General features: G+C 39.6%; 3 protein-coding genes across 5 annotated transcripts; all 3 read left to right on the top strand.

Moving 5' to 3' along the window:
- Window positions 1-770: 770 nt before the first annotated feature.
- Window positions 771-13,761, top strand: LOC112172241 (chromatin modification-related protein EAF1 B). 3 transcript variants are annotated; one of them, XM_024309507.2, is made up of 23 exons: window positions 771-1,174; window positions 2,012-2,212; window positions 2,322-2,376; window positions 2,465-2,562; window positions 2,673-4,116; window positions 4,200-4,319; window positions 4,455-4,679; window positions 4,902-5,090; window positions 5,494-5,574; window positions 5,902-5,959; window positions 6,046-6,557; window positions 6,666-6,719; window positions 7,004-7,061; window positions 7,166-7,362; window positions 7,503-7,556; window positions 7,656-7,736; window positions 7,942-8,079; window positions 8,228-8,344; window positions 9,156-9,256; window positions 9,387-9,599; window positions 9,728-10,106; window positions 10,997-12,792; window positions 13,237-13,761. In XM_024309507.2, the coding sequence occupies exons 2-22, from the start codon at window positions 2,070-2,072 to the stop codon at window positions 12,710-12,712; spliced, it is 6,033 nt and encodes a 2,010-aa protein (XP_024165275.1). In that variant the 5' UTR covers window positions 771-1,174; window positions 2,012-2,069; the 3' UTR covers window positions 12,713-12,792; window positions 13,237-13,761. The 3 variants fall into 3 exon arrangements, with proteins under 3 accessions (XP_024165275.1, XP_024165274.1, XP_024165276.1); XM_024309506.2 differs by lacking the exon at window positions 13,237-13,761 and having other exon boundaries at window positions 2,023-2,212; window positions 10,997-12,712; XM_024309508.2 differs by lacking the exon at window positions 13,237-13,761 and having other exon boundaries at window positions 2,089-2,212; window positions 10,997-12,712.
- A 2,279-nt stretch (window positions 13,762-16,040) lies between these two features.
- Window positions 16,041-16,484, top strand: LOC112169539 (egg cell-secreted protein 1.3). Its single transcript, XM_024306578.2, has one exon. It carries the CDS (start codon window positions 16,041-16,043, stop codon window positions 16,482-16,484), a length of 444 nt encoding a protein of 147 aa, XP_024162346.1.
- A 3,576-nt stretch (window positions 16,485-20,060) lies between these two features.
- Window positions 20,061-21,782, top strand: LOC112171464 (NAC domain-containing protein 26-like). Its single transcript, XM_024308647.1, has one exon. It carries the CDS (start codon window positions 20,061-20,063, stop codon window positions 21,780-21,782), a length of 1,722 nt encoding a protein of 573 aa, XP_024164415.1.
- Window positions 21,783-25,689: the final 3,907 nt, after the last annotated feature.

Raw genomic sequence — 25,689 nt, forward strand, 5'->3', positions numbered from 1 at the left:
ATTAATCACCACAACTTATTGTCTGTCTGTCTGTATATGACAGCGAAAAGTATGTAATGATTATTTTGACCTTACATTCTTATCAATGAAAATATATGTGATGATTTATTCAAAAAAAAAAAAAAAAAACTTTACTTGGTGAATTAATTTGTCGGATTCTCTCATAGAATTTGATTGAGGCATTTAAACCATTATAGAAACTGAGGGCTATTTACACCAAGTAAGGTTGGATTCATTAAATCCTCGTGGAGCATTCACACAATCTTTTGCACTTGGATAGTAAAACATAACCTTTTGCATCTACCAACCCCCCAAAGTCCTGTCATGCATTTAATTATAATAGCATCAACCAATCAATAACTTTATTTAGATTCAACTAATTGTGATATAAAGACATACAAAAAGTCCTCTCTAATTTTAGTCTCCCAATTACGGTATCTTATCCGTAAAAAATAAATACAATTAAAATCGTATACTTTTCGATACTGTTCATTATTCTTTTAAATCATGTCACCTAACATAACCAAAATTTTCGAACACATCGGTGCATATCATCTAACACTTGACCAATTTCTTCACATGTCAATCTATTTTGATTTTTGATTTTTTCGCAATAATTAATGAACTGCTATGGTAAGGAGGATTTAGGAAGATGTGTCCTTCTCGGCCTGTTTCTTCTTCCTCATCGAACCCCAATAGGTTTTGCTTGGAAAAAAAAAAAAATTGGAAAAAAAAACGTAAAATAATAAAAAGGCCCAAAATGGACGTCCAATTTGTGTAAGCAAAGCCTAAAGCCCTCTTCTTGTTCTTGTTCGTGTTCGTCTTCTTCCCCATGCGTAGCCCACTATTGTTCTCAGAGGTCGCATAGTCCCAACACACACGACCAAACCATTCCCTCATATTAACACAAACCCCAATTTCCAGGGAGGGACCAAAATTATACGCTCACAGTTTCGAGATTCAGACTCTCTCTCTCTCTCTCTCCGCAACCCTTCCATGTCTGACATTTGCACCCAGGTATTGCGTTCTAGGGCAAATTCGTCCCCTTTTCATTTCTGACCCGCTGCGCCCAAAAAAACCCTAGGAGAGAGAAATTTACGCGCAATTCAACTCCCCCACTGCTGCCCCTGCTCTGCCCTAGCTCCCAATTTCGCTACCCTATTCCTAATTTCAGGTATTTCCGTTGCTCCTTTTCCTGTCCTGCAAACCCTAGAATTTGAAATTGGGCGTTTTCAAGGGGATTGATGGAATTAGGGTTTCGTTGGTTGGGGAATTTGTGGGGAGGTGTTGTTCGTTCGTGATTGTGCAATGCATTGTGATTGAATGGTTCTGGTTTATGTGGCAAGTCATGGTTTTTGTGCGTTTATTGTGTTGGCATGGAACTAGGTGCCGGAATTTGACGTGAGCATTTGTAGGTTGTGTTGAGTTGTGTGTGTGAGTTGCATGCTGGTGGTTTTGAAGCTGTAGTGGATAAATGTGAGGGTGCACATGTGAGAGTTCAGAGAAAACTATTGGCTGCCAAGCCTCTTGTGTGTGAAATTGCTACTCATTCATAATCATAGTAGTACCAGATCACCTGGTCACCAGTGTCTTCGATGCAAATTCTGGCAGTTGCTTTTCGTGTTCCTAAATTTGACAGAACGCATATCTCCTTTTTCGTACTTAGCTGTTCGAACTAGGTTGCACTCTTCATTCTTGAACCTGAAAAACACTGTGCCATGCAGTATCTTGCTATATTCTGAGGGGCTTGATGGATCAGTAATGTGGCTGTTTTTGTTAACCTTGTACTGTTGTTCGAACTTTTTAGGGTCTTGTATACTGATGCAAATTTTGATATACCTTTGTACCCTGAAACTGTTGTTGTCTATATTGTTATTCTAACTAGTGTATGAATAATTTTATTCTGGATTTAGTTAATAGTTATTATTTGTGTATCAGTTTTGAAGCATCCTTATTATGATGTATGTAGTCAATTCTTTAGTCTAATATGATACTTTTACTTCTATTTTAGAGATTTTATAGAATTTGGATTAGATGGGAGATTAAAGGTTGTGGGCATTAAAGTCGGAATGCATGGATGTGGCTCAGGATCTGCTCTCCTAGTAAATGCAGAGGTGGATTCCATGGGTGGAGTGGTTGACGGCGGAGTTGGTGTTGGTTTGAAAACATCTCCGCGCCGAGCAGCAATTGAGAAGGCTCAAGCAGAGCTTCGGTATTCTTTTCTTATTATTTCTTTCAATTCTCACGCCTTGTAACTTCTGCCTTTGATACTTTTCCTACGTGCATGATGTATATAATGACCTGTCATTTGCTGCTTACAGACAGGAATATGATGTGCGGGAGGAAAGGAGAAGGGAGCTAGAATTTCTTGAGAAAGTATGCAAATTTGATCTCTCAGTGGTTATTTATCCTTCACTTCTATCTGTAGTGATCATCATCATGTGATTTATCTCCTGAATTTCAGGGTGGCAATCCTTTGGACTTCAAATTTGGGAATGCAGCTTCTGTTAGTGTCCAGTCTACTTCCCTCACTGATCAGCATCCAGAACAGTTTGTGACCAGGTAGGTTCAATGGTACATAATTGGATCATGTTATTGCATGATTTTTTGTTGATTGGCTAAATTGTATTCACCTTTTCTTTTTTTTCAAATTTTGGTTGCTATTTTTTCAGTGAAGCAAAAGGTAGTTTTGCATTGACTGCATCACCTCGTGGGGACTCTGTTGAAAGTAGTGGTCGACCAGAGGTTCCTACACTTTGTGAACCCAACAGTGCTGATAATCTCTTACTTTTTGATGGGGACAATGATACACCGGAAGGGGAAAGGAAATCTATGCATATTAGTAGAAGAAATAAAATTGCTCCATCAGAACAGTCTTCCCAGATGGATGGGACTCAAAATGCCAAGGAATCAGAAGACTCAGCGATTTTCCGTCCTTATGCTCGAAGGAACAGGTCCAGACCAAATCGTGATGGTACTCGTTCAAGTTCAACTGATGTACAGGGCCGTGGTGGTCAAGGGTCTTCATTACCTTCTCGCGGGACGTTAAAGAATCCCAAGGGACCGGTATTTGAAACAAACAACCAAAAGGACCAGAATATACCTTCGGTCACTAATCTAAAGTCTGTGAAGTCTAATGGTGATTTTGCTTCTAGGGTTGCAACTTCTGATAATCAGTTGGATATGGACTTTGATGGGGTGCAGGCTCCTGAAATATTTACTGGTCCAGCAAAAGATAGTGCTGAAAAAAAATTGGATGTTACAGCTACTGAAAGTTTGAAAGAGAGCCAACATAATCAACCATCTCAGACTGATACTCAGGAAATTCCAATTGCTGCGGTTTCGGGGAGATCTGATGAGAGGGAGCCGTTAGCTTCGTCTGTTCTTGAATGTCTTCGTTGTGAAGCTACTACAAAGACCGAAATTGATATTAGTTCTGTCCAGGTGAATGGATTTAGTAATTTAAATAGAGAGAGTAAAAGTGTACCAAATGAAGGTCAAATTAGCAGTGCAGCGGGCACAAAGGGGTTAGATTCAGAATCTTCTTGTACCCAAACTAGTGTAGGATTAGATGTAAATAATGATACTGACGTATGTACTACAAGGAATGCTGATAATGCAAATATCATGGAAACATCAGATGTTGATGGGGCACAAAATCCAGCTGGTGATGAAATGTTACTAGAAAAGAATGAAAGCAGAGCTGTTGACAGTAGTCCCATGATTAATGATCCTCATGCTTCTGATTTTCAGAACAATCGGTCAGGCAATACTGAAGTGAAAGTTGAGGAAGATATGAACGAAAGTAGATCTGAAGTGCGTAATGAAGTAAAGCTTCATCCAAACACTGAGGGAGAGCAACAAAGTGGTTGTACTGTATCAGAAGCTGAAAAGAAACTGGATGATGTGGTGGATAATGGTTCCAACATCAAGAAAGAGAACTCTTCTGGCAGACCCCAGACTCCTCAGGATTTATCTATGTGTGAGCCTCCTGAAACTATTTTGCCAGGGATAGACTCTGCCAAGGGTTCAGACTGTCAGACTTCTAGTAGTCACTTTAAAGTGGTAGACAAGGCACATGAAGATTCTATTTTGGAAGAGGCTCGGATGATAGAGGTTAGTTACCCCTGCGATATTTATGATGTCTTACTTTCAAACATTGAGGGAGCACCTTACTTAATTCATGAAATGTAAATCAGGCCAAGCGTAAGAGGATTGCAGAATTATCCGTTCGTTCTTTACCCTCGGAGAATCACCGAAAGTCTCAGTGGGATTTTGTCCTTGAGGAAATGTCATGGTTGGCCAATGATTTTGCTCAGGTATGACCTTGTGATTATAGCCATTTTGTGGAATTTGTCCATGCATTATATTCCTTCCCTCCTGTCTTTAATTTTTGGGAAAGATGATTCTGCAATGAGATCGTAAATGTATATCCATGTTCTTTTTGTTAATAGGAGCGCCTTTGGAAGCTAACTGCTGCTGCTCAAATATGCCATCGTGTCGCTTTTACATCACGGTTGAGAATTGAAGAGCAACAACAACAATGGGGGATTAAAAAAGTGGCTCATACCCTGGCAAATGCTGTCAACCAATTTTGGCATTCAGCTGGGACCCTATTGTATGCTGATGATTCAAGTGATTGTCACAACATCACCAAGAGCAATTTGAATTCGAGCAAAGTAAGATTGCTTTCTTTGTCTTAGGTGGGAGTGAATACGCTAAATTATTTGATTGCTGCTTAATGTTGAATTCATTTGCTAAAAATGTTTGGTCTATAATAGTTTATACGCCATTGATATTGTGCATATGGGGCCAGAAGATATCAAAACTTATGTCTTATTCCTGTGTTCATATGCTGGTTATTTACCTATTCAAAAAATATGTTGATCTAATCATTGCAGGAGCCTTGCAAAGAGTTGGAGCTACAATGGAGCAACAACTTTTCACTTTCTATGCAGCGGTATGCAGTGAGATTTTTGAAGTATAACAGCTCTCTTGGTCCTCAACTTCAAGCACAAGCTCCTGCTACTCCTGAGAGATTGTCTGATTTAGGCATTACAGAAATGTCATGGGAGGACCATCTTACAGAAGTATGGTCATGTTTCTTAATGTTCTTTTTGATTCAGTGAAAAATATAAATGTTGACATTTACCAGCCATTCTCTCCCCCTCTCTTCTTTCTCCTCTCACACACAGACAAAAGCACACAACAAAGGTGATTATTACTACAAATAAAGAACAATTAGTTACTTATTTCAGATTCCTATGTCTTATATCTTGGAGAAATTGTATTGGCGTGTTTTTGAGCTGTACTTGCGTTATATAAATTGGTGTTTAAAATCTCATTAATTTCACGGGGACTTGTACCTCTAACGCGTTAGAGGCTAGCTATCCATCTAAACCACTAGATAAACCTAAGGTCTGCTTTAAACTTATATGTTTTTCGTAGATTTGTAAGGTCATTTTAAAAAAGTTGAGCTTTTCCCTTTGGCAGGAAAACCTCTTTTATGCAGTTCCATCTGGGGCACTGGAAACCTACAGAAGATCAATTGAATCTCATTTGGTTCAGTGTGAGGTAAATGCATGACCATCAATTTGACTTATGTGTTGCCTTGATCTGGTTCACGAGGGAAATCTTTGGAATTTCAAGTAGCTGTTGGTGCATGATCTGTATGGATAGGTTGCTGGTGTCTAGGAGTACTATGTACTCTAGAATTTCTCTCATATGTTTTGTTTATTAAAGGAATATATATATATATATATATATTTATTTAATTTATATATTTTATGTTTCTATAATATAAACCATTGCTTTTGCGCACAGTTGCTTATGATGATTTGATAATGTTGTAATTATTTTATTTATTGTTATGCTTACTGATTAGTGACCTGAAACTTTCAGAGAACTAGCAGTAGCATGCAAGAAGAGGTTGATACATCCACGTATGAGGCTGGAGCTGGTACGTGCTCGTACAATTTTGATATAATTAATTTTTTATTGTGTAGCGAATCTTGTGCTCATTTTAGTTTTAACTGTCAATGTCAGAGTTTGATAGTCGAGAGACTTCCGCATACGATGAGGATGAAGGAGAAATAACATGCACCTATTATTTGCCTGGGGCCTTCGAAGGTAGCAAGTCATCAACATTTAATCAGAAGAAGCGGAAGTATTATAAGTCATATAATCCTAGGACACATGAAGCAGGAGCTGATTTTCCCTATGGACAAACAGCAAATCAACAGTTCATGTTGATGGGGAAAAGGCCTGCTAGTCTTAATGTTGGTTCAATCCCAACAAAACGTGTGCGCACTGCTTCCAGGCAGAGGGTTGTTAGTCCATTTGGTGCTGGAGCTACTGGGAATGTTCAGGCTCAAATTAAGACAGATGCTTCTAGTGGAGATACTAATTCTTTTCAGGATGATCAGAGTACCTTACCTGGCGGATCCCAGTTCCCTAGAAGTATGGAGGTGGAATCTGTTCGTGATTTTGAAAAGCATCCACAATGTGACTATGCAGAAACATCAAAGCATAAAAAGAAGAAGAAGGCAAAGCATCTGGTACATAACTGCTCATATTTCAACTGTACTAGCTTATCCTTGGAATAATATTGAAGCTTCTACAGTTGTTTGCCTACTTGAAATTATTTCATTTGTATATGGTTGCAGGTTTCCGCTTATGACCAAGTATGGCAGGTGGATTCACCTACTCATAATGAGCAGGTAATTCCTATATTCGGTAGAGATGATCTGGGGGTCTGCTCTCTTGATTTTTTTTTTTTCGGTTTTCCTATTATTTCTTTTTTATTTTTACTTTTTACTGTTTACTTTCTTTTATGTTTTACTATTACTATATGTTTCATGTTTTATATAATAGGCATCTTTTTGTTTTGTAAGCCTACTCAACATTTTTTATATTCTTTTTTCATTCGTTTCCTTCAATCAAGAGTTATTCTCTGAACATTCTGAGGTGGTATAAAATAATTGATGGTGCCTAAATCATGCAGAGGGATCATTCAAAAAAGAGATTAGAAAGTCATCATTTTGAGTCCAATGGAACATTTGGTAAATGCCTTGACCAAGATATATTTAATTTTTAAAATTTATCATTTTATATAACAAATCGCGTGCTATTCTCTGTCACTTATATAATACTGTGTTCTTTGTAGGTTTATATGGGCAACATAATGCAAAGAGGCTGAAGATATCAAAACAGTCTCTAGACAATACTTATGACGGTATAACTCCAATGACTGGGTCCATTCCTTCTCCAGTGGCGTCCCAAATGAGTAATATGACCAATCCGAGTAAATTGATGAAGTTGATCGGTGGTCGGGACAAGGGACGGAAAGCTAAATCAATGAAGGTACTCCTGGTGATTTCCCATTTGAGATTCTGCTAATGTGCTACTTTTTAATGATATGGTTTATTTGTTAGCACTATGTTCTTACCTATAGTCTTGTACTGCTTTCTTATACTCTGAGTTTGCATTAAACTTGGTTTCAGATGCCTGTTGGGCAGCCAGGTTCTGGAAGTCCATGGTCACTATTCGAAGATCAGGTTAATACATCATTATTATCTTTTCTCAAATCGTTCCTTCTTCAGTTGTTTTAGAGTTGCCAGTAATACTCTAAAACCTTTTTGTCTTTGCTACATTAGGCACTTGTTGTTCTTGTACATGATATGGGTCCAAATTGGGAACTCATAAGTGATGCTATCAACAGTACTCTGCACCTAAAGGTTGGTATTACTACTCCAACATCTTCTTTAATTATCTTCACTGATGATGATCTATGATGTATATGAAGAGTCTAGAGCGGAATACTATTTTCTTTATAGCGAAATTGTTCTCTATTTTTATATTCATCATTTTCCCTTTGAAGTAATCCTGTTAGTTTTTAGTCTAATTTTTGGGTGTCTATCTGATTGACTTTGTAAAATACAGTGTATCTTCCGCAAGCCCAAGGAATGCAAGGAGCGTCACAAAATTTTAATGGATTTGAATACTGGTGATGGGGCTGACAGTGCTGAAGATTCAGGGTCATCACAGCCTTATCCATCTACAATCCCTGGCATTCCAAAGGCAAGAGTTTTTAATTTTTCTTCCACTTCAGTATTCTTCCTCTGAAGTACAAATCAGCTAAATGTTGGTCCATGTTGAGCATGAGAACTACATACTACAGATCTAATTAAGCTACGTTTGCTCATTGGTGTTTCTGCACTTAATGCAGGGAAGTGCTAGACAGTTATTTCAACGCTTGCAAGAGCCAATGGAAGAGGACACTCTCAAGTCTCATTTTGAAAGAATAATTAAGATTGGGCAGAAGCATCATTATAGGAGGAGTCAGGTTCGTGACAGTAACTATGGATTTAATCTCTGCAGATCCTTTTGTGGTGGCTCGTTTTGATTATAATTTATATAGGTGTTTCTGTGTAGCCCATTCTTAAGATCATAACTTTTCACTGTGCTACCCAGAAATCTCCAAACCCTCTTTGCATTCTTCTGCTGGACTCCAATAATCATACAGTCTTTAGGAGACAGGAAACTCTAGCAAGTAGCTAGGTGGGTACCTTGGAGGGGTTCAGACCCAGAATACATGGGAGCAAACCTTGGGCCTGACCATGCACTAAAATATCAGAAATATCCCATAAATGTCATAAAGGGAAAACTCACAGCATTTAGTTTTCTAATATTTGGCTGTTTGTTACACTCAAATTGCATAATTGAAGTTTTAGAACTTTGCCATGTTAATCTTATGGTGGGATTACATTCTACATGTGAGATGTGAATTGTTTTAGTTTCTGTACTCTGACCTGGTAGTTCTCTATATTTTCTTAATCAAATCAGTATTTATAGAATCCTAAATAAAGTATAAGGTTTGCTATAACAATAAGGAGTAATGTAGCATCATAAGTAAAGTAAAAATGGCATTGTTGTTGGTTTCCTGTTAATTATCCTGTTTCCAAAGAAAAGGTGCTCGCGTTGACTATAATTATTTGTTTGGAGAAAGAATTAGTTGAGCATTGAGATAACATAATGTTGAAATGTCGAGGAGAATGCTTCATTGTTGAACCCGGAAGCAATTTAGTTACTGTTTTTTTACGAGTATTATAGATCTCGTTCCTGACTACAGTTATGTATGCGTTTTACTTGTGAAGAGTGATAACCAGGATCCAAAACAAGGAACAACAGTCCACAATTCTCATGTTATCGCTCTTTCCCAAGTATGTCCGAATAACCTGAATGGAGTTATTCTAACGTAAGTTATTTATTTAAGTCATTCTTTGTTTTATGTTCATATTCATGAGTAGATTTCTTGCATATTTCTAGTACGTATGCTTGTTTCTCATTGGTGTCCGTGATGTATAAGTATTTGAATTTGTGTGAAGGCCTCTTGATCTCTGTGATGCCACATCATCAAGCCCAGATGTTCTTCCGACTGCATATCAAGGTTCTCACACTAGTGGCTTACCAATGGCAAATCAGGGCGCTATGGCGTCATTACTGCCCTCTGGGCCAAATGCCTCATTACAGGGAACTTCTGGTATGGTTCTTGGTAGCAACTTGTCATCACCATCTGGCCCGCTTAGTGCGACAGTCAGGTAGTGTGTAGCTCAAATTGTGACTTTGCCTTTGGGGACCGGTTTATGTATTTATTTATATTGTATTAATATTTACTTTTAATTTATTTATTGATGATTCCCGTGGTATTCATTATTCATGGTTATAGGGATGGTAGGTACGGTGGTCCAAGGGCATCTACTTTACCAGTTGAAGAGCAGCAAAGAATGCAACACTACAATCAAATGTTATCTGGTAGAAACATTCAGCAGTCCAGCTTGTCCGTACCTGGGGCTCTTCCAGGAGGTACTGATCGTGGTGTTCGAATGGTACCTGGTGCAAATGGTATGGGCATGATGTGTGGGATGAATAGAAGCACAATGTCAAGGCCAGGGTTTCAGGGAATGGCTTCTTCCTCGATGCTGAATACTGGGAGTATGCTTTCATCCAGTATGGTTGGAATACCAAGTCCTGTAAATATGCACTCTGGAGCTGGTTCTGGTCCAGGAAATTTGATGTTAAGACCTCGCGAGGGTCACATGATGCGGGTGAGTTATTGATACTCAATAGTGTACTAGATTAAGGTTGCTTCTTTAATACAAACATATGGTATGTTGCTTTCTACACTGACTAATTCGAATTGCAAGAATATATCGTCCGAGTCATAGTCTGTACAGTCCTCCTTTAGAATCCAATTGTTAGATATGGCAATAGTCTTTGCAACCATCTGTTTTATTTTTATGACTTACTTTTATTCCCACCTGTGGGGTGGGAATTGAGAGAAAGGATGTTGCAATCAAATGAGCAAATCTCTCTCCCTCTTCAGTTAGCAACTGCATATATGAGTTTGTAGTCCATTTCATTTGGCGCTGTTGGTTTTCCTGCATTTAAAAAGTTGCTCAGACGCACACAAGCGACACTCATATTTTTGTTTTGAAAAAGATACAGATACTTGTGCATATATGTTTTATCTTTGATTGTGGAATGTGGCGTGCCTTTGCTGCGAATCAATCAAATTAATGTCATCCAATAGCATTCAGCTGCATTTGCATCACTGAAGTTTAATGGTTTGAGTACATGCTGAAACATGAGACTGAGAATAGATGAGCCTCGGTGTTTTGAGTGGAGGCCTTTTCTTTTCCTTGCATCAAAATACAACTCGAATTCTGAAGTTTTGGTATGTACCCATTTACGTGCTCATTCCAATGGAACATAATTGATTTGTTTCATGGATCAAAACCTTAGCCCCAGACTAAAGTGTTGATTCAGTTACCCTTTTAAGTGAGTCACTTAAATAGTATCTCGCCTATTTGGTGTTTCTAAAATGTTATTGTATGTGCTGAAGACACTATTTTGGAAGGTCTCCTTTTTGTTTTTGCTGTTACCCTTTACTGTCTAATTCCGCTTATTTGACGTAGAGTTTTTTTTATTATCACAGCCTGCCCATAATCCGGATCACCAAAGGCAACTTATGGCTCCAGAGCTTCAGATGCAGGTCACGCAAGGGAATGGCCAAGGTATTGCTCCGTTCAATGGGTTGAGTTCTGGCTTTCCTAGTCAGACAACTCCATCAGGTGCACAAATGTATCCAGGCCATCCCCAGCAGCAACATCAGTTATCCCCACAACAATCTCATGCAGTCGGCAGCCCTCATCACCCTCATCTTCAAGGCCCCAATCATGTGACAGGGTCGCAGCAGCAAGCCTATGCCATGCGCATGGCTAAAGTGCATCAACAGCGGTTTTTGCAGCAGCAGCAGCAGCAGTTTGCATCATCCAATTCTTTGGTGCCGCATGTCCAACCACAGGCCCAACTCCCCATTTCTTCAACTTTGCAAAATAGTTCCCAGATTCAGTCACAAAGTTCACCTCACCCAGCATCTATGTCCCCTAGTACACCTTCTTCCCCAATGACTCCGGTATCATCCCAACACCAGCAGAAACATCACCTGCCACCTCATGGGATGAGTCGGAATCCTGGTGCAAGCGGGTTGACTAATCAAATAGGGAAGCAACGACAAAGGCCACAACAACATCTTCAGCAATCTGGGAGGCACCACCCTCAGCAGCGGCCATTTGGGCAATCTCAGCAGCAGGCTAAACTTTCGAAGGGAATGGGAAGAGGGAATCCAATGGTGCATCAAAACCTTGCCATCGATCCTATAAACATCTCCATTGATCCATCTCATCTGAATGGGCTTTCGATGCCTCCGGGAAGTCAAGCTCTGGATAAAGGAGAACAGATCATGCAGTTAATGCAAGGTCAAGCTGCATATTCGGGGTCTGGCGTCAACCCAGTAACATCAAAACCATTGGTTCCTCAATCATCAAACAACTCTCCGATGCAGCAAAAGTTGCATTCTAGCTCAGCTACCTCTTCGACGAAGCAACTCCAGCAAAAGCCATCTCATTCTGATAACAGCACTCAAGGCCAGGCACCAGCTGTTCCTTCTGGTCATGCAATATCAGCTTCACATCAATCTGCATCTCCAGCAATTGTGTCTTCCAATCACCAGCAGGTGCAGCCACAGCAACAGCAACAGCAACAGAAGCAAGCTAATCAGACTCAACCATATGTTCAGAGAGTCCAGCAGAATCGTCAAGTGAATTCGGAGCTTTCAAGCAAGCCTCCAAATGATTTAGCTTCAGCCGAAGAGCAGCCTGTGAATAGTACTTCTCTAATCGGTTCGAGCATGGCAATTCCTCAGTCCTCTATTGATTCGTCTAATGTAGTACCGGTTTCTTCTGGCATTACTCAATGGAAATCATCAGAAGCAGTATATGATTCTAATCTGCCAAATTCAACTGCTCAAGAGGGTTCACTTGGGAGCCCATCACCAACAAATTCATCTGGGAATGAGCCAGTGCCCCCTTTTAGTCAAGGTTTAGGCCCAAGGCAGTTATCTGGTAACTTTGCCTCTCATGGACATATTGCTGGTGCGCAATGGCAGCAGAAGCAGCTACTGCAAAAGCCTCCTTCGCTACCACCCCTGTCCCAACAACTCTACGAGCAACAAGAGCAACAGCAGCAGCAGGAACAAGAATCACCCCAACATCAACTGCCTTTGCCACAGCAGTCTCAGCAACAAATGCAGCATCTGCCAGCAGGGCAAGGTGGTTTGTATATGATGCCTAGTAATTCAAAATCAGAATGAATGATTCTAAGGAATTGAGAAGCTGCAGCAACTGGTACTGCCAGGGTTGGATCCGCATGCCCTTGTTACACAGTGTACAGGTAATTACTGCTCTTTAAGTCCTCGTATCTTCACAATGTTTAGCCTGATATGTTCCAGTGTGGTATAACATTCAAGAAATAAGATGGTTCTCATATGGTAGGGATTGCAATGCACTTGAAAGTGTAGCTAACGTTATCAGAGTATCAAACTTCCTCTGGCTTAGTAGTTCTTGATTATTTTCAAATGTTTGGCAATGAAGTGTCATAGGTTTTTTTTACCTCCTGTCGAAAGGACATGCTTTATTTTGGTTGTGTGTGTGTGTTTCTCCATAATAATTTAACTTTGATTCATCTTTGCTTAGTTTTGCATGAGGGCTTGGGTGTTGGCTCATATTGCATTATGTTGGTGCAAATACTTCCCCGGATTGCCTAGTTGATCATATGGGATATATGGTGCTCCATCTCAGTATAAAGTATCTGATTTAAGGGTTGGGTTTAATGCAGATGAAGCTGATTATTCCATGAGGGCATCAACGGAATTAGGTGGTCATTGCATTGGCAGGTTTTGTTATGGCTTTAGCTGAACTGCTGAAGTGATACTGCAGGGCATTTCCCTTTGTTTTGGGAATCATGTAAATTACCACTGGGCTAGAGCTCTGGGAAGATAGACCAATATAGAGGTATGTGTACAGGGTCTTATCTTTCCCTTTCTAGTTTCTAGTGCCTTTTTCATTTATTTTTTTCTTTCTTTTGTTTATTTTCCCTGGTCTCCTTGCTAATTTGTGAGGGACCTTATTTCTTTTTGGCCCAGTAGATTAGTGCATGTATTATTACCCTTTCAGATTAAGGGGGTGCAATCATTTTTATGGGCAAAGCCTTTGGAAATTTTGTGAATATTAGATGTCTGGTGTATACATTGGTCAATGGAATTAGAAACTGTCACTGCCATGCGCCCCTGTGGAACAATTGTAATCTGTACTGGTTCTCAAATCTATAATGCAACGAGTCTTTATAGTTGGTTGATCCAAATCTGATACTTCTTTTTGAACACCTAATTGTTTCTGTTGAGGTTTATGTTGGGAGCACATGCAAAAACATTGAGGAAAACAAAAGTAATAATAATAGTGGATCCTCTTCTGGCGATCGGCATTTATTTTCCTTGTTCATCTTTAATGAGCAGTCGAATGTTTTGTATCACTCATCTTAAACGGAATCTTACGCTGTGAACCAAAATCATTTCTAGTTTCTTAGAACTGCTTAGTGCATAACAAAAATGGGAAACCAACTGGTGTCTAGCAGACTCTGCCCCAGCAAAGCAAACCTAGCAAATAAAACAAGGAAAACAAACCCAGCAAATTTTGTTCAAACTTTTATATATTTATTCTTCATGGAAAACCATCAATCTTTAGAAATGATTCAGCTAGGCACACAAAATAGCAAACCGCCCGACAAATGCACTACCAATGTACCTGTACCTTTCTAGCAAAAAAAAAAAAACGTAGTAAAACACTAAAACCTAAAAAGTAGAAAATAAAATTCCCAGGCCTGAAAAAACAGAGATCCATTCGGGACCCTTATATGCTGTTCTACGACACCACCCTACGCAGAGAGGGGAGTCTGTAGATACCATTCTCACATTACCAGCCCCTCTTGCTTTTGTCATGCTGCGCAGCAGCTTGCTTCTTTCATTTCCCTCTATCCTTTGCATAGTTCACGCAATGGGAAATCATCATCATTCTTGAACTTAGTTCTTGACTTAAACGCTCTCAGGTTTTCTTCTTCTTCACCAGCACGATGACAAGTGTATCTGCAACTAAAGGAACAGCTAGTTGTGGTATGAAAGGAAGAATCATGGATTCGGTAGTAATGACAGGTTCGCCCGTTCTGGCCTTCTTGTCCATGTTCGGTAGGGGCATGGAGTCCTTGTGCACCCCCCCAGAACTGAAGCCCTAAACAGGGCAGGAGCTGCAACCACTTGGAGTGGTGCCATGTCAGGCATAGGCTGGAAGATCTGTGATCGGAAAGCAAGACATTGGACTGTAAAGCACGAAATACATAGTAAAGACAAGGTTTCAGTTTCCCAAGATTACAGACCCGTGCTTGAAAAACCAAGTTATCGTCGGGTGGGAAGGACTCCCTGATTTGTGTCGCCCTTTAGGGATGATGAAGCCGTTGAGAAATTGAAAGTACTCAGGGTGGCACCAAAACATGGGATATTAGGATCCAAATCCCCGAACAGCCAGAAGGATAATGCTCTAAGAGGCTGCAGGTTTTGCAACCTCCAACAACAAACTTAAACTTGAGCTTGACCACTGTTTTAACCGCCCATTAGCCGTGTTTCAGATAAATAAGGGAAGAGCAACTTTACCTCTTCCGATGCTAGGATGAACTCACTATGGTACGTAGCTGCCCCATCATCATCAACACCGGGATAAGGCCATAGATTTGCACATTGCACACTTACTCCAAAGCCTTGCAGAGGCACACTGCAAAGGGGTTGCGACCGTCAAATGGAGCCACAGCTAAATTAAGTACGTTAAAAAACCAAGGACCACCATTGATGGTGTCGTCCCTTTCTCCCTTGCGCTTAAAATCAAATACGTACATAGAGGCCAAAACCATGATGTCGGTTTAAGAGCCTGTTACAAAAGCTGCACAAGAGATTGTAACCGTGACAGCTTTGTGATCCACCTTATGAGAAGATGTTCCACATCAAAATCGGATTTCAGAGCAATCGCGGTGGCCCCAAAATCAATGACGCCATTATTGGAGATCGCAAGGGAAATAGCAAACCTAACATATGTATCTCTTCAACCATGGTTTCGTTAAGGAAAGAGTTGCTAGGCAACCATGGTTTCTGCGTTTTTTAGATCAAAGTGGTCCAAATGTGAGATAGTGCTAAATTTTTAGGATGAAAGTCTTAATCTGCACTAATTTGAGGTATTTCTTGTGCAATAAGTGATTATTACTATATAATTTTTTTTATTTTTTTTGAAAATGTACCATATGATCTATTTAAATGCCACTAGTTCTTAGACAATGATATGTGCTGAGCCGGTTAGCCCTATCAATTTCCCCTGTCGTTATGTTAACCACATAATTATTACCATATTCATTAAATTTTTTTTTTTTGAAATGACCATATTCATTCATTAATTGTCATGAATTATGAATTGACATGAGCCTCTTCATCTCCCATTCACTAACGTTTTTGTAACGCTAATTACTTCCCACTCTACATAAACCCTTGCCTCTTCTTTGCCTTTACACACCGATCTCTCACTCACGTACGAATCTGACAACCGAAAATGGCTTACACATCTAAGCTTTTCCTTCTCACAGCTCTGCTTGTTCTGACCATGTCATTTGTGGTCAGTACTTCTCGATCATCGAATTACCCAACTGGGAGAAAATCAAACCTTGCAGCCAGATTGAACTTGGATGAAGAATCATCAACCTGCTGGGAGTCTTTATTTCAGCTCCAGGCATGCAGTAAAGAGGTTGTCTTGTTCTTCCTCAATGGTGAGACTTACTTAGGAGACGGCTGTTGCAAAGCCATTAGAACCATTGAGCACCAGTGTTGGCCAGCCTTGCTCGGGTCCCTAGGGCTTACCACGGAAGAGACTGATATACTAAAGGGTTACTGCGATGAAGCTGATCAAATCCAATCACCTCCGACATCGCCTTCACCACCATCTGTTCATCAGCCTACTGGAAAACTTGTTCCGGATCTGGACAAGTTGATTCCGTGAAGATTTTACTTTTGGTTTATGTTATGTAGGATGAGTAGGAGCCTAGTATGTATGCTCCATGTCTTAATTACTATCACGTTTAGTTATATGTGTACTTGCAACTAATTAAGACAAAGGAAATAATGAAGTGTTATGATACAAGGTGTCCGATGTCCGTTCAATTCTTAAATCTCCCTTCAAGATCGATCATATGTGCAAATTGATCGGCTAATTTGAAGTCGTTTAGTCCCACTGTGATTAAACGACAGAGTGTTCCGGATAAACATTGAAACAAATTTGATCATAAAAAAAAGGCTGAACGATTAAAAATGGACGTGGTGGAACCAAAATGGCCAGGGGGCTAGCTTCGAATGCAAAAGCTAAGTAGTCACTCCAGAGTGCAGCACACCATATAAAAGAGAATACCAAATGTTGATTATGCTCAATATGTTGCCGCACGTATGGAAAAACATCCGGCGACACTCCGTTTCATCTTGCCACTAGGAGATAGCTCCATCTAACAACAGTACTCCACCTCACTAAGCTAGACAAGGCACGTTGAAAGCCCATTTAGCCCTACTAAACAACGGTAGAGGGATTTCAATACAAGGTTAAGAATTGAAGAGTTCTTATTGGGACCTCTTAATCTACTTACTACTCCCCCATTTTTTTAATTATTAAATGACCTATATGTACTTATATGAAAAGACAGACAATAAAATATTAAGAAATTTTTTTTTTTCTCTCTCCACAGCTTTATATTACTTTTATCATTTATTTCCATTTTCAAATCTCATTTATGATTTTATTTGTTCATGAAAGCTTTCGAAGAAAAAAAAGATTCAAAAGATAATGCATTCAAAATTACTTGGTGGATTATATAAGAACAAAATTATGATGCAATAGAAAAAATATTAGATAAATGGTTTTCTCATTAGTATTACAAGATCATGAAATGAGGGATATATAGAGAATCATTGTGTAAACTAAACCAAATAAGCTTGTGAAGCGGCATATAAGATAAAGTTAAATAAAAATAATTAAATGAGCAAATTTAATTTTTGTAACCATAAAACATTTAAAATTAGGCTTGAAAACAATTATGGTAATATTTTTTAATTAGTTTTTTTTTTTTTTTTGAGTTGAAGAGGTCAATCTCATTATGCATTTCAGCAAGCAGTACAATAATGGTCTGCCCATAGGGCCGTCAGAAAAAGCCATTACACAGAGTACACCCAACAAGAGGCATACCACTAAGTACACCCTTAGCACACTCACCTTTTAACCATGAAGCACAAAAACAAACAACAAATAAACTCCGAATTTTTATTTAACTACCTACGAAATCACTTGTTGTTTGCCGATTCCTTCCACTCAATAGAAGATAAAGTCACCACACTTCCCAGAGTTGAGGTTTTCACCTCCCCAATTGGAAGTTGGTCCTCGTGAATAGCTGGAGTCACCTCCGTCTCCTCCATCGAAACCTGCTGACCTTCAGGCTTCCCCATCACGGCAATTGAAGTCATCACCTCTTCACTTGAAGCTTTCCCCACAGCTGAAGTCATCACCTCATCAGCTTGAGTAGGTTTTTCCCTCCCCGGAGAGGAATCACTCCCTTCCTCCTCCTCAAGAAGCTTTAGAAAACGCTTCCGCCCTTTCACTTTGACTCGAGCATCCTTCTCTGCAGACCTTTAATCTTATTCTTTGATCCCTTAGGGCGACCTACCTTCTTCTTTTGTGGCGAAATGATCAAGCGATCATCCTTCTGAGGTAGAGCCAAGGACAAATTCTCAATCCCATCGAAAGCAGGAGAAGGTAGGGCTAGTAACTTCTTGCCAGGCCGCACAAGAGAAAGATCAGTACCACGCTTATGGCCACTAATAACATCAGAAGCTTCCTGTGTCTTGGTAGTCTCAAACGTTGGCATCTGAAAGCCTCCTTGTTTGCATGCTTGTAAGAACCGATCCCCAGGTGATCCATTAAGCATACAGCTAACCAGACTACGTTTCGGTTCCACCGAAGGACCCGGTTTCACCAACTTTTGAAGCAGACCCGTAGCCTTGAGTCCGGAATTGAGGTGTTCCGAGAAGAAAGCTGCTTGACCACGATGCTGTGCCGCACGCTCAGCCACCTCCGGAGACAGGAGCCCAGCCCTAACATCTGTATCTCTTTGCACCATACCAGTCCGAGCCCTAGAAGTCCCAGTAGAATTGAAAAGAGTCAGCCCCACCATTGCATCCACAGCTGCAGCAGACTTGCGGGCTTCCTCCTCCTTAATGAACAGACGATCGCAACCTTCCATTGGGTGATCAAACAACCCACATTCACGACAAAGCCCTCGGACTTTCTCATATTGGATTGTGACATCCACTTCAATCGAGGAAGAGAAAGAAAAGCTTCTGAAGGCCCTAAACCTTCTCCTGGTGTCAATAACCATCCTGATCCTCTGTTCCTCATCCTTATGCTTCAAGGCTACCTTATCAAGCCTCAAAACCCTACCAATAGCAGATCCGATTATGGATAGGGATAGCTTGTTCCGAAGCGTAGGAGGAAGCCCTCGAACAGTAATCCACAACTCCAGATAATGAAGAGGGATTGAATCCACATTAGCTATCCCATCATACGGGGCTAAGAGCAGCATTCTGGTAAAACCACGGGCCTCCGCTCAAATAAAGGTTTCGATCTTCTTCCCGATCAAACTGAAAAACAAATCGATTTCCCACCGCTCTGATGGAGAGACCCCCCCTTCATGTGCCATATGGTGGGCATCGATCCAATGAAACCTGCCAGATTTGGCTTCCGAGTAAGCAACTGTCCCACCATGTAATGGTGAGAGTCTTGCAACGCCGCTTCCCCAGCTAAGATCAACATGAGTGTCGTCGTTGAGAGTAAAAGCAGCCGCAAGGCTGGAGATCGGATCCGTCATGATTTGAAGGAACAAGGTTTTTTGAAGCAGAGCAAAGGAGCGGCTAGGTTTTTTGTTCACCGTAGTTGGCAGACTATATTTTTTTAATTAGTTATCAAGATATGACTTCCTCCTTTTTCTTCAATAATTATTTCAATTTTTCTTTTTTGGCAAACAAACAATTATGGGAGAATTAAAACTCACCTTTAGTGCTTGGAACATTCCATTTATAAGATTAAATTAGGTATTTGAAAGAGGTTTAGATAGCAAATTTTCAGATAATAGGACTATTTTTTCATTGTAAAGTTATTATTTTACTGCAGAGCATTTTACGGGTCCAAAGTACAATCATAATCAGACATGGATTGGAACAGTAATACCTATGTGAGCTGGATTGACAGATGTACTAATTACACACGGGTTACCATATGAACGGTGAAGAATTAGAAACTACAAATTTTAGTCACTTTGGACTATATATACCCCTCCAATGCCAGTAATACGGTGTTCTCTCAAAAAGCCTTAACAATCTCTTGGATTGAAAACCCTAACAAAATCTTGTGGAGTCTTTCTCAAGAATTCTCTAAATTCCCTAAAAGCACTCTTCATTGAATTTCTTCTTTAGAATTGAAAGCATCCCATCAAGAAAACCGCCTGCTCCTTTCTAGAGTGGTTTCCCGCTTCATTGGCTTATGGCGTCTTCATGTGTTCCTGGTCTTAATCTTCCATCGGGTTTTAAGTTTCTTCCAACCAACGAAGAACTATTGGGATATTATCTTCTGAACAAGGTCCGCGGCAAACCATTCAAGTATGACTCTAGGGTTATGAATGAGTTCAATCTTTACAAGACGGAACCCTGGGATCTTTGGACTAGGTTTGGCGGCCCAAGACTGAACCAGGGTGAAGACCTCTTTATCTTTACCGAATTGAAGAAGGTGAATGATAATGGATCAAACGTGTCTCGCACGGCAGGTTCTGGCACCTGGAAAGGTGACACTGCAGGGGCCAAAGTATATGATTCAGAGGATAAGAAGAAGATCTTAGGATCGTGGAAAAGGTTTCATTACGTGCCGAATGAACCAAATGAGAATGGTTCTTGGATTATGTTCGAGTACAAGCTTGATGATTCACTGATCCCCAAATCTTGTATTGGTCGTGATCTTGTGCTGTGCCGGATTCGGAAAGACCGAAAGAGAAAGTTGATTGAAGATCAGATGAATGACACTCCTCAGTCCTCCCGTAGAAAGGTTCCAAGGGTAGACAAACATGATGTCATGTTTACTCATAGGAAACATATTATGAATGATGATACTAATCTGCCGGCTTCTTTTACTCAAGGCTTAGGTAGTGAGGATGAGGAGCAACAATCACAACAACGACAACAACTTGATTCTAACAAGAGCTTTGAGGAACAAGAAATACAACAAGAAGATCCGCAACCGAGAAGGCAACATTATTCTCATTTTAATGAGCGGCAGCAGCAGCTCCTCGTCAATGATCTGATGATCTCAAGTGATCAATACATATTTGGAGAAACTTATGATCCTATGAATATTGTTCGACCTAACCCTAATGCTGTCATCAGTCATCAGCCGAACAATCTTGGCATTCCTTCTTATTTTCATGAGCAGCAGCAGCAGCTCCTTAGTGATGATCTGATGGTTTCTTGTCATCTTGACAAATTTCAGAGGGTAGACAAACATGAATCTTATGTTATGTACACTTGCGAGAATCAGATTTTGAATGATGAAGATTATAACCTCATGGCTTCATCTGTTACTCGATGGTTATCCAGTGATGAGGAAAAGCAACATCCACAACAACAACAAGAAGTCGAACCTAACAATATGTGTGCCGGACAGCACTCCTCGGTGAGCTTTGAGCGTGAGGAACAACAACTACAACAACAAGATCAGCAACTGCTGCCCTCTACCTCTGATTTTCATGAGAAACAGCAACAGCTCCTCGGCAATGATCTGATGGTTTGTAATGATCATGACATATTTCGAAGGGCAGAAACATACGAACCTATGAATGTTCAACCTAACCCAGATACCCTCATCAGTCATCAGCCTAACCATCTTAGCATTCCCATTGACATAGATGCAATCCAATTTGATGATTATTGGACGCCGAATGAATTACTTTTGGTTGACACCAATAATGATCCTTATACCGCGGCACCTGATTCAGTACTAGACACATCAAAGCCGTTGCAGATGCAAGATTCTGCAGCTAACGATAACAACGAGATGATGAGAATTGATGAGAGTCATGATCAGACTCAACTGGGTTTCCCTCAAGACTCAAACACGACGGAACTTTCTGACAGTGCTGCCCATAATGAAGCGCTCAACTTTAGCACCCTTGATGACAATGTGTTCAATGCAATTGATCTTGACAACCTTTGGTAGAGGAAAGCCAGTTTCAAGTGTTGGCCTATTGTACCTAGCGTTGGTCTGTAAAAGTCAATGATAAGGAATTTCAGTCTTTGTATTACTGTTGCAATTGTGTTATCAATTTCTAATTGGGTTTTTAAGTTGAATTTTCTTATTATATATGCTCATTGCACCAATTTATGGAACTTGTCATGCATATATAGTCGTGGAAGTTTGCACGTCTTGGAAGCATCTTTTTGCATATCATTGGCCAAAGGAAGATGGGAGACAAGACAATAATATATAAATATACATTATATCTATGTATGTATGCATATATATATATATGTATATTTATAGGGATATGCAATAGATACTAGAGGTGTGTAACAATGAAGTTTTAGGAGTAACCCTGACTTTCTAGTGTCTTTTATGACTGACAGCTGGTTCCTAAAGAACTGAATGGCTATGACAAGAAGAAACCATTCTGTTCTGTACGATCGAGAGTATGATGTCTTTGGAACCTTTGTGTAGCTTATTAGTCATGTCATAAAGCACCATTACATGCATGCATGATAGTGGGTTCTTGATGGGAACTGGGAAAGGGGTGCTATTGCAATGTCCTCAAACAGTAACTCAGGCATATAACTTCAACTTTGGATTCTATCTGACTTGCTTTAGTACTCAAAACAAGGGAGTTCAAGAGAATTCTATGAAACAAGAGAGTTTTTCATTGTTACCTGCACTGTGTAATTTCTTGAGTACAGTTCTTAGGTAGAACGAGTCATATGCCTCATAAGTTCTCAAGAAATGTGAGGTGCTACTATACCATGAAGAACCATGATTTATAAATCTGCATGAAACCAAATATGGGGCATTGGTCCCCTGCTTAGGGTCAGCGAAAAGGTTTTAGCACCAAGAAACTAATCCTATCACTGTTTTTGACGAAGAAGTCCACGCTTTCGCTTCATTTGTTAAGTGGCAACAAAATTCAAATGAGAGAACTATTCAAATAAAGTCGGTATGACCGGTGACAAGCAACTCGTCGTAAAAGGTGCTCCATCCAATTGTATTGTTCTCATCAGTATTGCTGCATCAATGGTGCCTGTACTATCGATCTCTCGGAGACTCAAGACAATCATGATATAAGATATCAAGTAAATATGTGCTTGCTTTGATAGCTGCTCTTTTCGACATGTGTTTAGAGAAGTGAATTTTCCGGCGGGAGACAATGCGAGAAATCAAGTCAACTTTGCATTCATGACCTTAATTATTCAAATATAAACTTATACAAATCTCAAGAACTTTTTGGATAAAATTTTCATGGTCGATTATTTGTATTTGGGATACAATGGTCCTTATAATAAGAACTCAATGTGCAATTAATGCGAATGTAGAAGGCAAAATGAATTCTTTAAAGTATTGGGAGGGTCAACTTTACCATATATAATTTTTTTTTTTTGAAAGGGGTCCCCCATATTTTTTTTGCCAGAAAAGTTGTTCATTTCCTTATACATACTTAAGAAAAGCAATGAGTTTTCTTTTTTCAATGACTCAATTCTGCGAACCAAACGAGTTATAAAAGTAGAATTGAGAAGTAATAAGGAGAACCACAATAAGGCTAAAAGATTAGTTCATGGATGGTGTTTTTTCAACAAGTATAACCATGACACGTCCTCAAATTAGATATTAGACTAGTGAAACAATAAGTACTAAAAACTCTGATGCAATAAGAAGAACGTACAAAAAAGGATAGAGGACATGGTAAATCAACCAACAAGAATAGGAGTAGACCGGGTGTTTTGGCTACAATTTAATTAGCCGATTGTTTTATAAATCAAATCCATAAATGATTGTCATTAATACTCGAGACAAAATGACCATTACATACCTCTCTGTTGCCATTAACTAGACAAACAAGAGATTGTGGGGTTATCATAATGATACATAGGAATAGACCACTCATTATACATCTAGTGCTCACTAAACAAAAGAGAGTCTATAAGTTATGATAAAACTAAGACATTGCAAATAGACAAATTACTACACTCAATAGCACTCATTAAGGACTAACAAGTATCCTTAGAAAAGTAGAGAATTATTACAATAAAAAAACTAAAACTAAATACGGGCCACATCACAAGGGCCTGAAGTTTTCCCTAGCCCTAGCCCTAGCTTGAGCCCAATAACATCCAGCCCTAACCTAGTTTGTCCTGCACTGTGAAAATTCATCGAAAGCAGCACCACTCGAAGCCACCGCCTTGAGGAACAAACCAGCGAGCGAACTCGTGTAAGAGAAGACCCGAACCAAAGGACACAGATTCCCAGCTCACCCAACCACCAACTGAAAACCACGCTTCTGACGCTGTCGCTGCCACTGCCACCTGGATGTCCCTTGAATTGCTGCTGCTATGGCTGCCATGCCATCGTCGAACTCCATGATTTAGCGCAAAATTGAGCCAGAATCTAGCATTGATGCCGTCAAACTCCAAGCAAAAAAAAAAAAAAAAAGGGAACAAACCCGAAAAACCAAAAGCCTAGAACCCAGCGCTAGTAACTAGATAGATGCCAGCTGCCGCGGGACGAGCAACTCCAACCATGGTGTCAAAAGCCAAAATGGCTCTCCCAATCAAAATCCACCATCTCCAACAATAGCCAAGGTAGAGTCATTTTGGCTTTTGAGCTAAAAGGGGAGTCAAAATGACTACACATTGTAGAACGAAAGCCATATGTGGTGAGACATGAATTGAGGTGGGCTCCAGCAGCATGTGATGAATTTATGAAATGACTTTAGCTTTTGATAAAGATGGTTGAAGATGCAAAATATGAATGAATAGGGATGACACTAGGAGGGGAGTGTATTCCATGCACTGTCAGTGCATGGGTACTTGCAATATGAATGGATGTATTTTTTTGATATTAAAATATATAAAGGAGTGGATTAAATGAGTGGCTGCTATTTTTTTAGAAATTAAAATAACCGTTAGTGCACTTGCACTGTCGGTGCATACAATCCTCTCCACACTAGGAGAGCCAAATTTTGCAAATGACTTTGACGTTTCACTCCATTGTTGGAGACGCTCCTAGAAGCAGGCTAAAGGTAACTTAAAACTATGAGAGAGAGAGAGAGAGAGAGAGAGAGAGAGAGAGAGAGAGAGAGAGAGAGAGAGAGAGAGAGTTTTGTTGAACGTGCTTTAATGTAGCCTTTTTTTTTTTTGTTATCAGATAAACAACTCAAATGCTACAATTAGTCTTTCGTGAGTCGAACTCACAATCTCTCACTTATAGTGTAGCCTATTTAATTAGCCAGACTTTTTTTTTTTTTTTAACAAAATAAAAAACTCATACAACAACTAGTTTTTTGTGAGTCGAACTCATGACCTCCCACATATAAAGGAGGTTAGGAGAGACTTATGCCACTAGACCAAATGGTACTGAACAATTAGCCAAACTTAAAGTCTTATATTTAAACTAATTTAATTTTTTATGAATAAAAATTATTATTATTATTTTTTTGAATAAAGGAATTATCTTCATATAATAGAAAAAACTCAATAGAGTTAATTACAATCGTATTGTAATACATCCAGGAAAAATTCATGGAGTATTAACAAATGATAAGAAATTTGTGCTCGCCTTAAACCAGAATGGCCATTACATATCATTCCGCTGTCATCTAAGGACAGAACAAGAAGATATGGTAGTACCCACGGTGGTACATAGAGATAGGTATACTCATTGAACATCCAGTGCTCCGCTAATAGTCTAATATAGAATAGTTCGAACCCTCATTTATTACTATTCCAGAAAATTTGCTAGTATCACTATCACCTATGTCAACCTAAATGAATTTTGATGGATCAATCCTCCAGGATCTCAAATATGAAACCCTAGAGAAATAAAGTCCATCAGTTTGGTCCACAAATGGGCTTGAATCCAACAT

This window comes from Rosa chinensis, chromosome 6, assembly GCF_002994745.2.
Source record: "Rosa chinensis cultivar Old Blush chromosome 6, RchiOBHm-V2, whole genome shotgun sequence".
Lineage (NCBI taxonomy): Eukaryota > Viridiplantae > Streptophyta > Magnoliopsida > Rosales > Rosaceae > Rosa > Rosa chinensis.

Excerpts from the sequence above, each read along its gene's own strand:
- LOC112171464 (XM_024308647.1), top strand. The coding sequence starts at position 20,061 with ATGGCGTCTTCATGTGTTCCTGGTCTTAATCTTCCATCGGGTTTTAAG.
- LOC112172241 (XM_024309507.2), top strand. The coding sequence starts at position 2,070 with ATGCATGGATGTGGCTCAGGATCTGCTCTCCTAGTAAATGCAGAGGTG. Across the intron at positions 2,213-2,321 it reads AAGGCTCAAGCAGAGCTTCG|ACAGGAATATGATGTGCGGG; the intron begins GTATTCTTTTCT and ends TGCTGCTTACAG. Across the intron at positions 7,737-7,941 it reads ACAGTACTCTGCACCTAAAG|TGTATCTTCCGCAAGCCCAA; the intron begins GTTGGTATTACT and ends TGTAAAATACAG.
- LOC112169539 (XM_024306578.2), top strand. The coding sequence starts at position 16,041 with ATGGCTTACACATCTAAGCTTTTCCTTCTCACAGCTCTGCTTGTTCTG.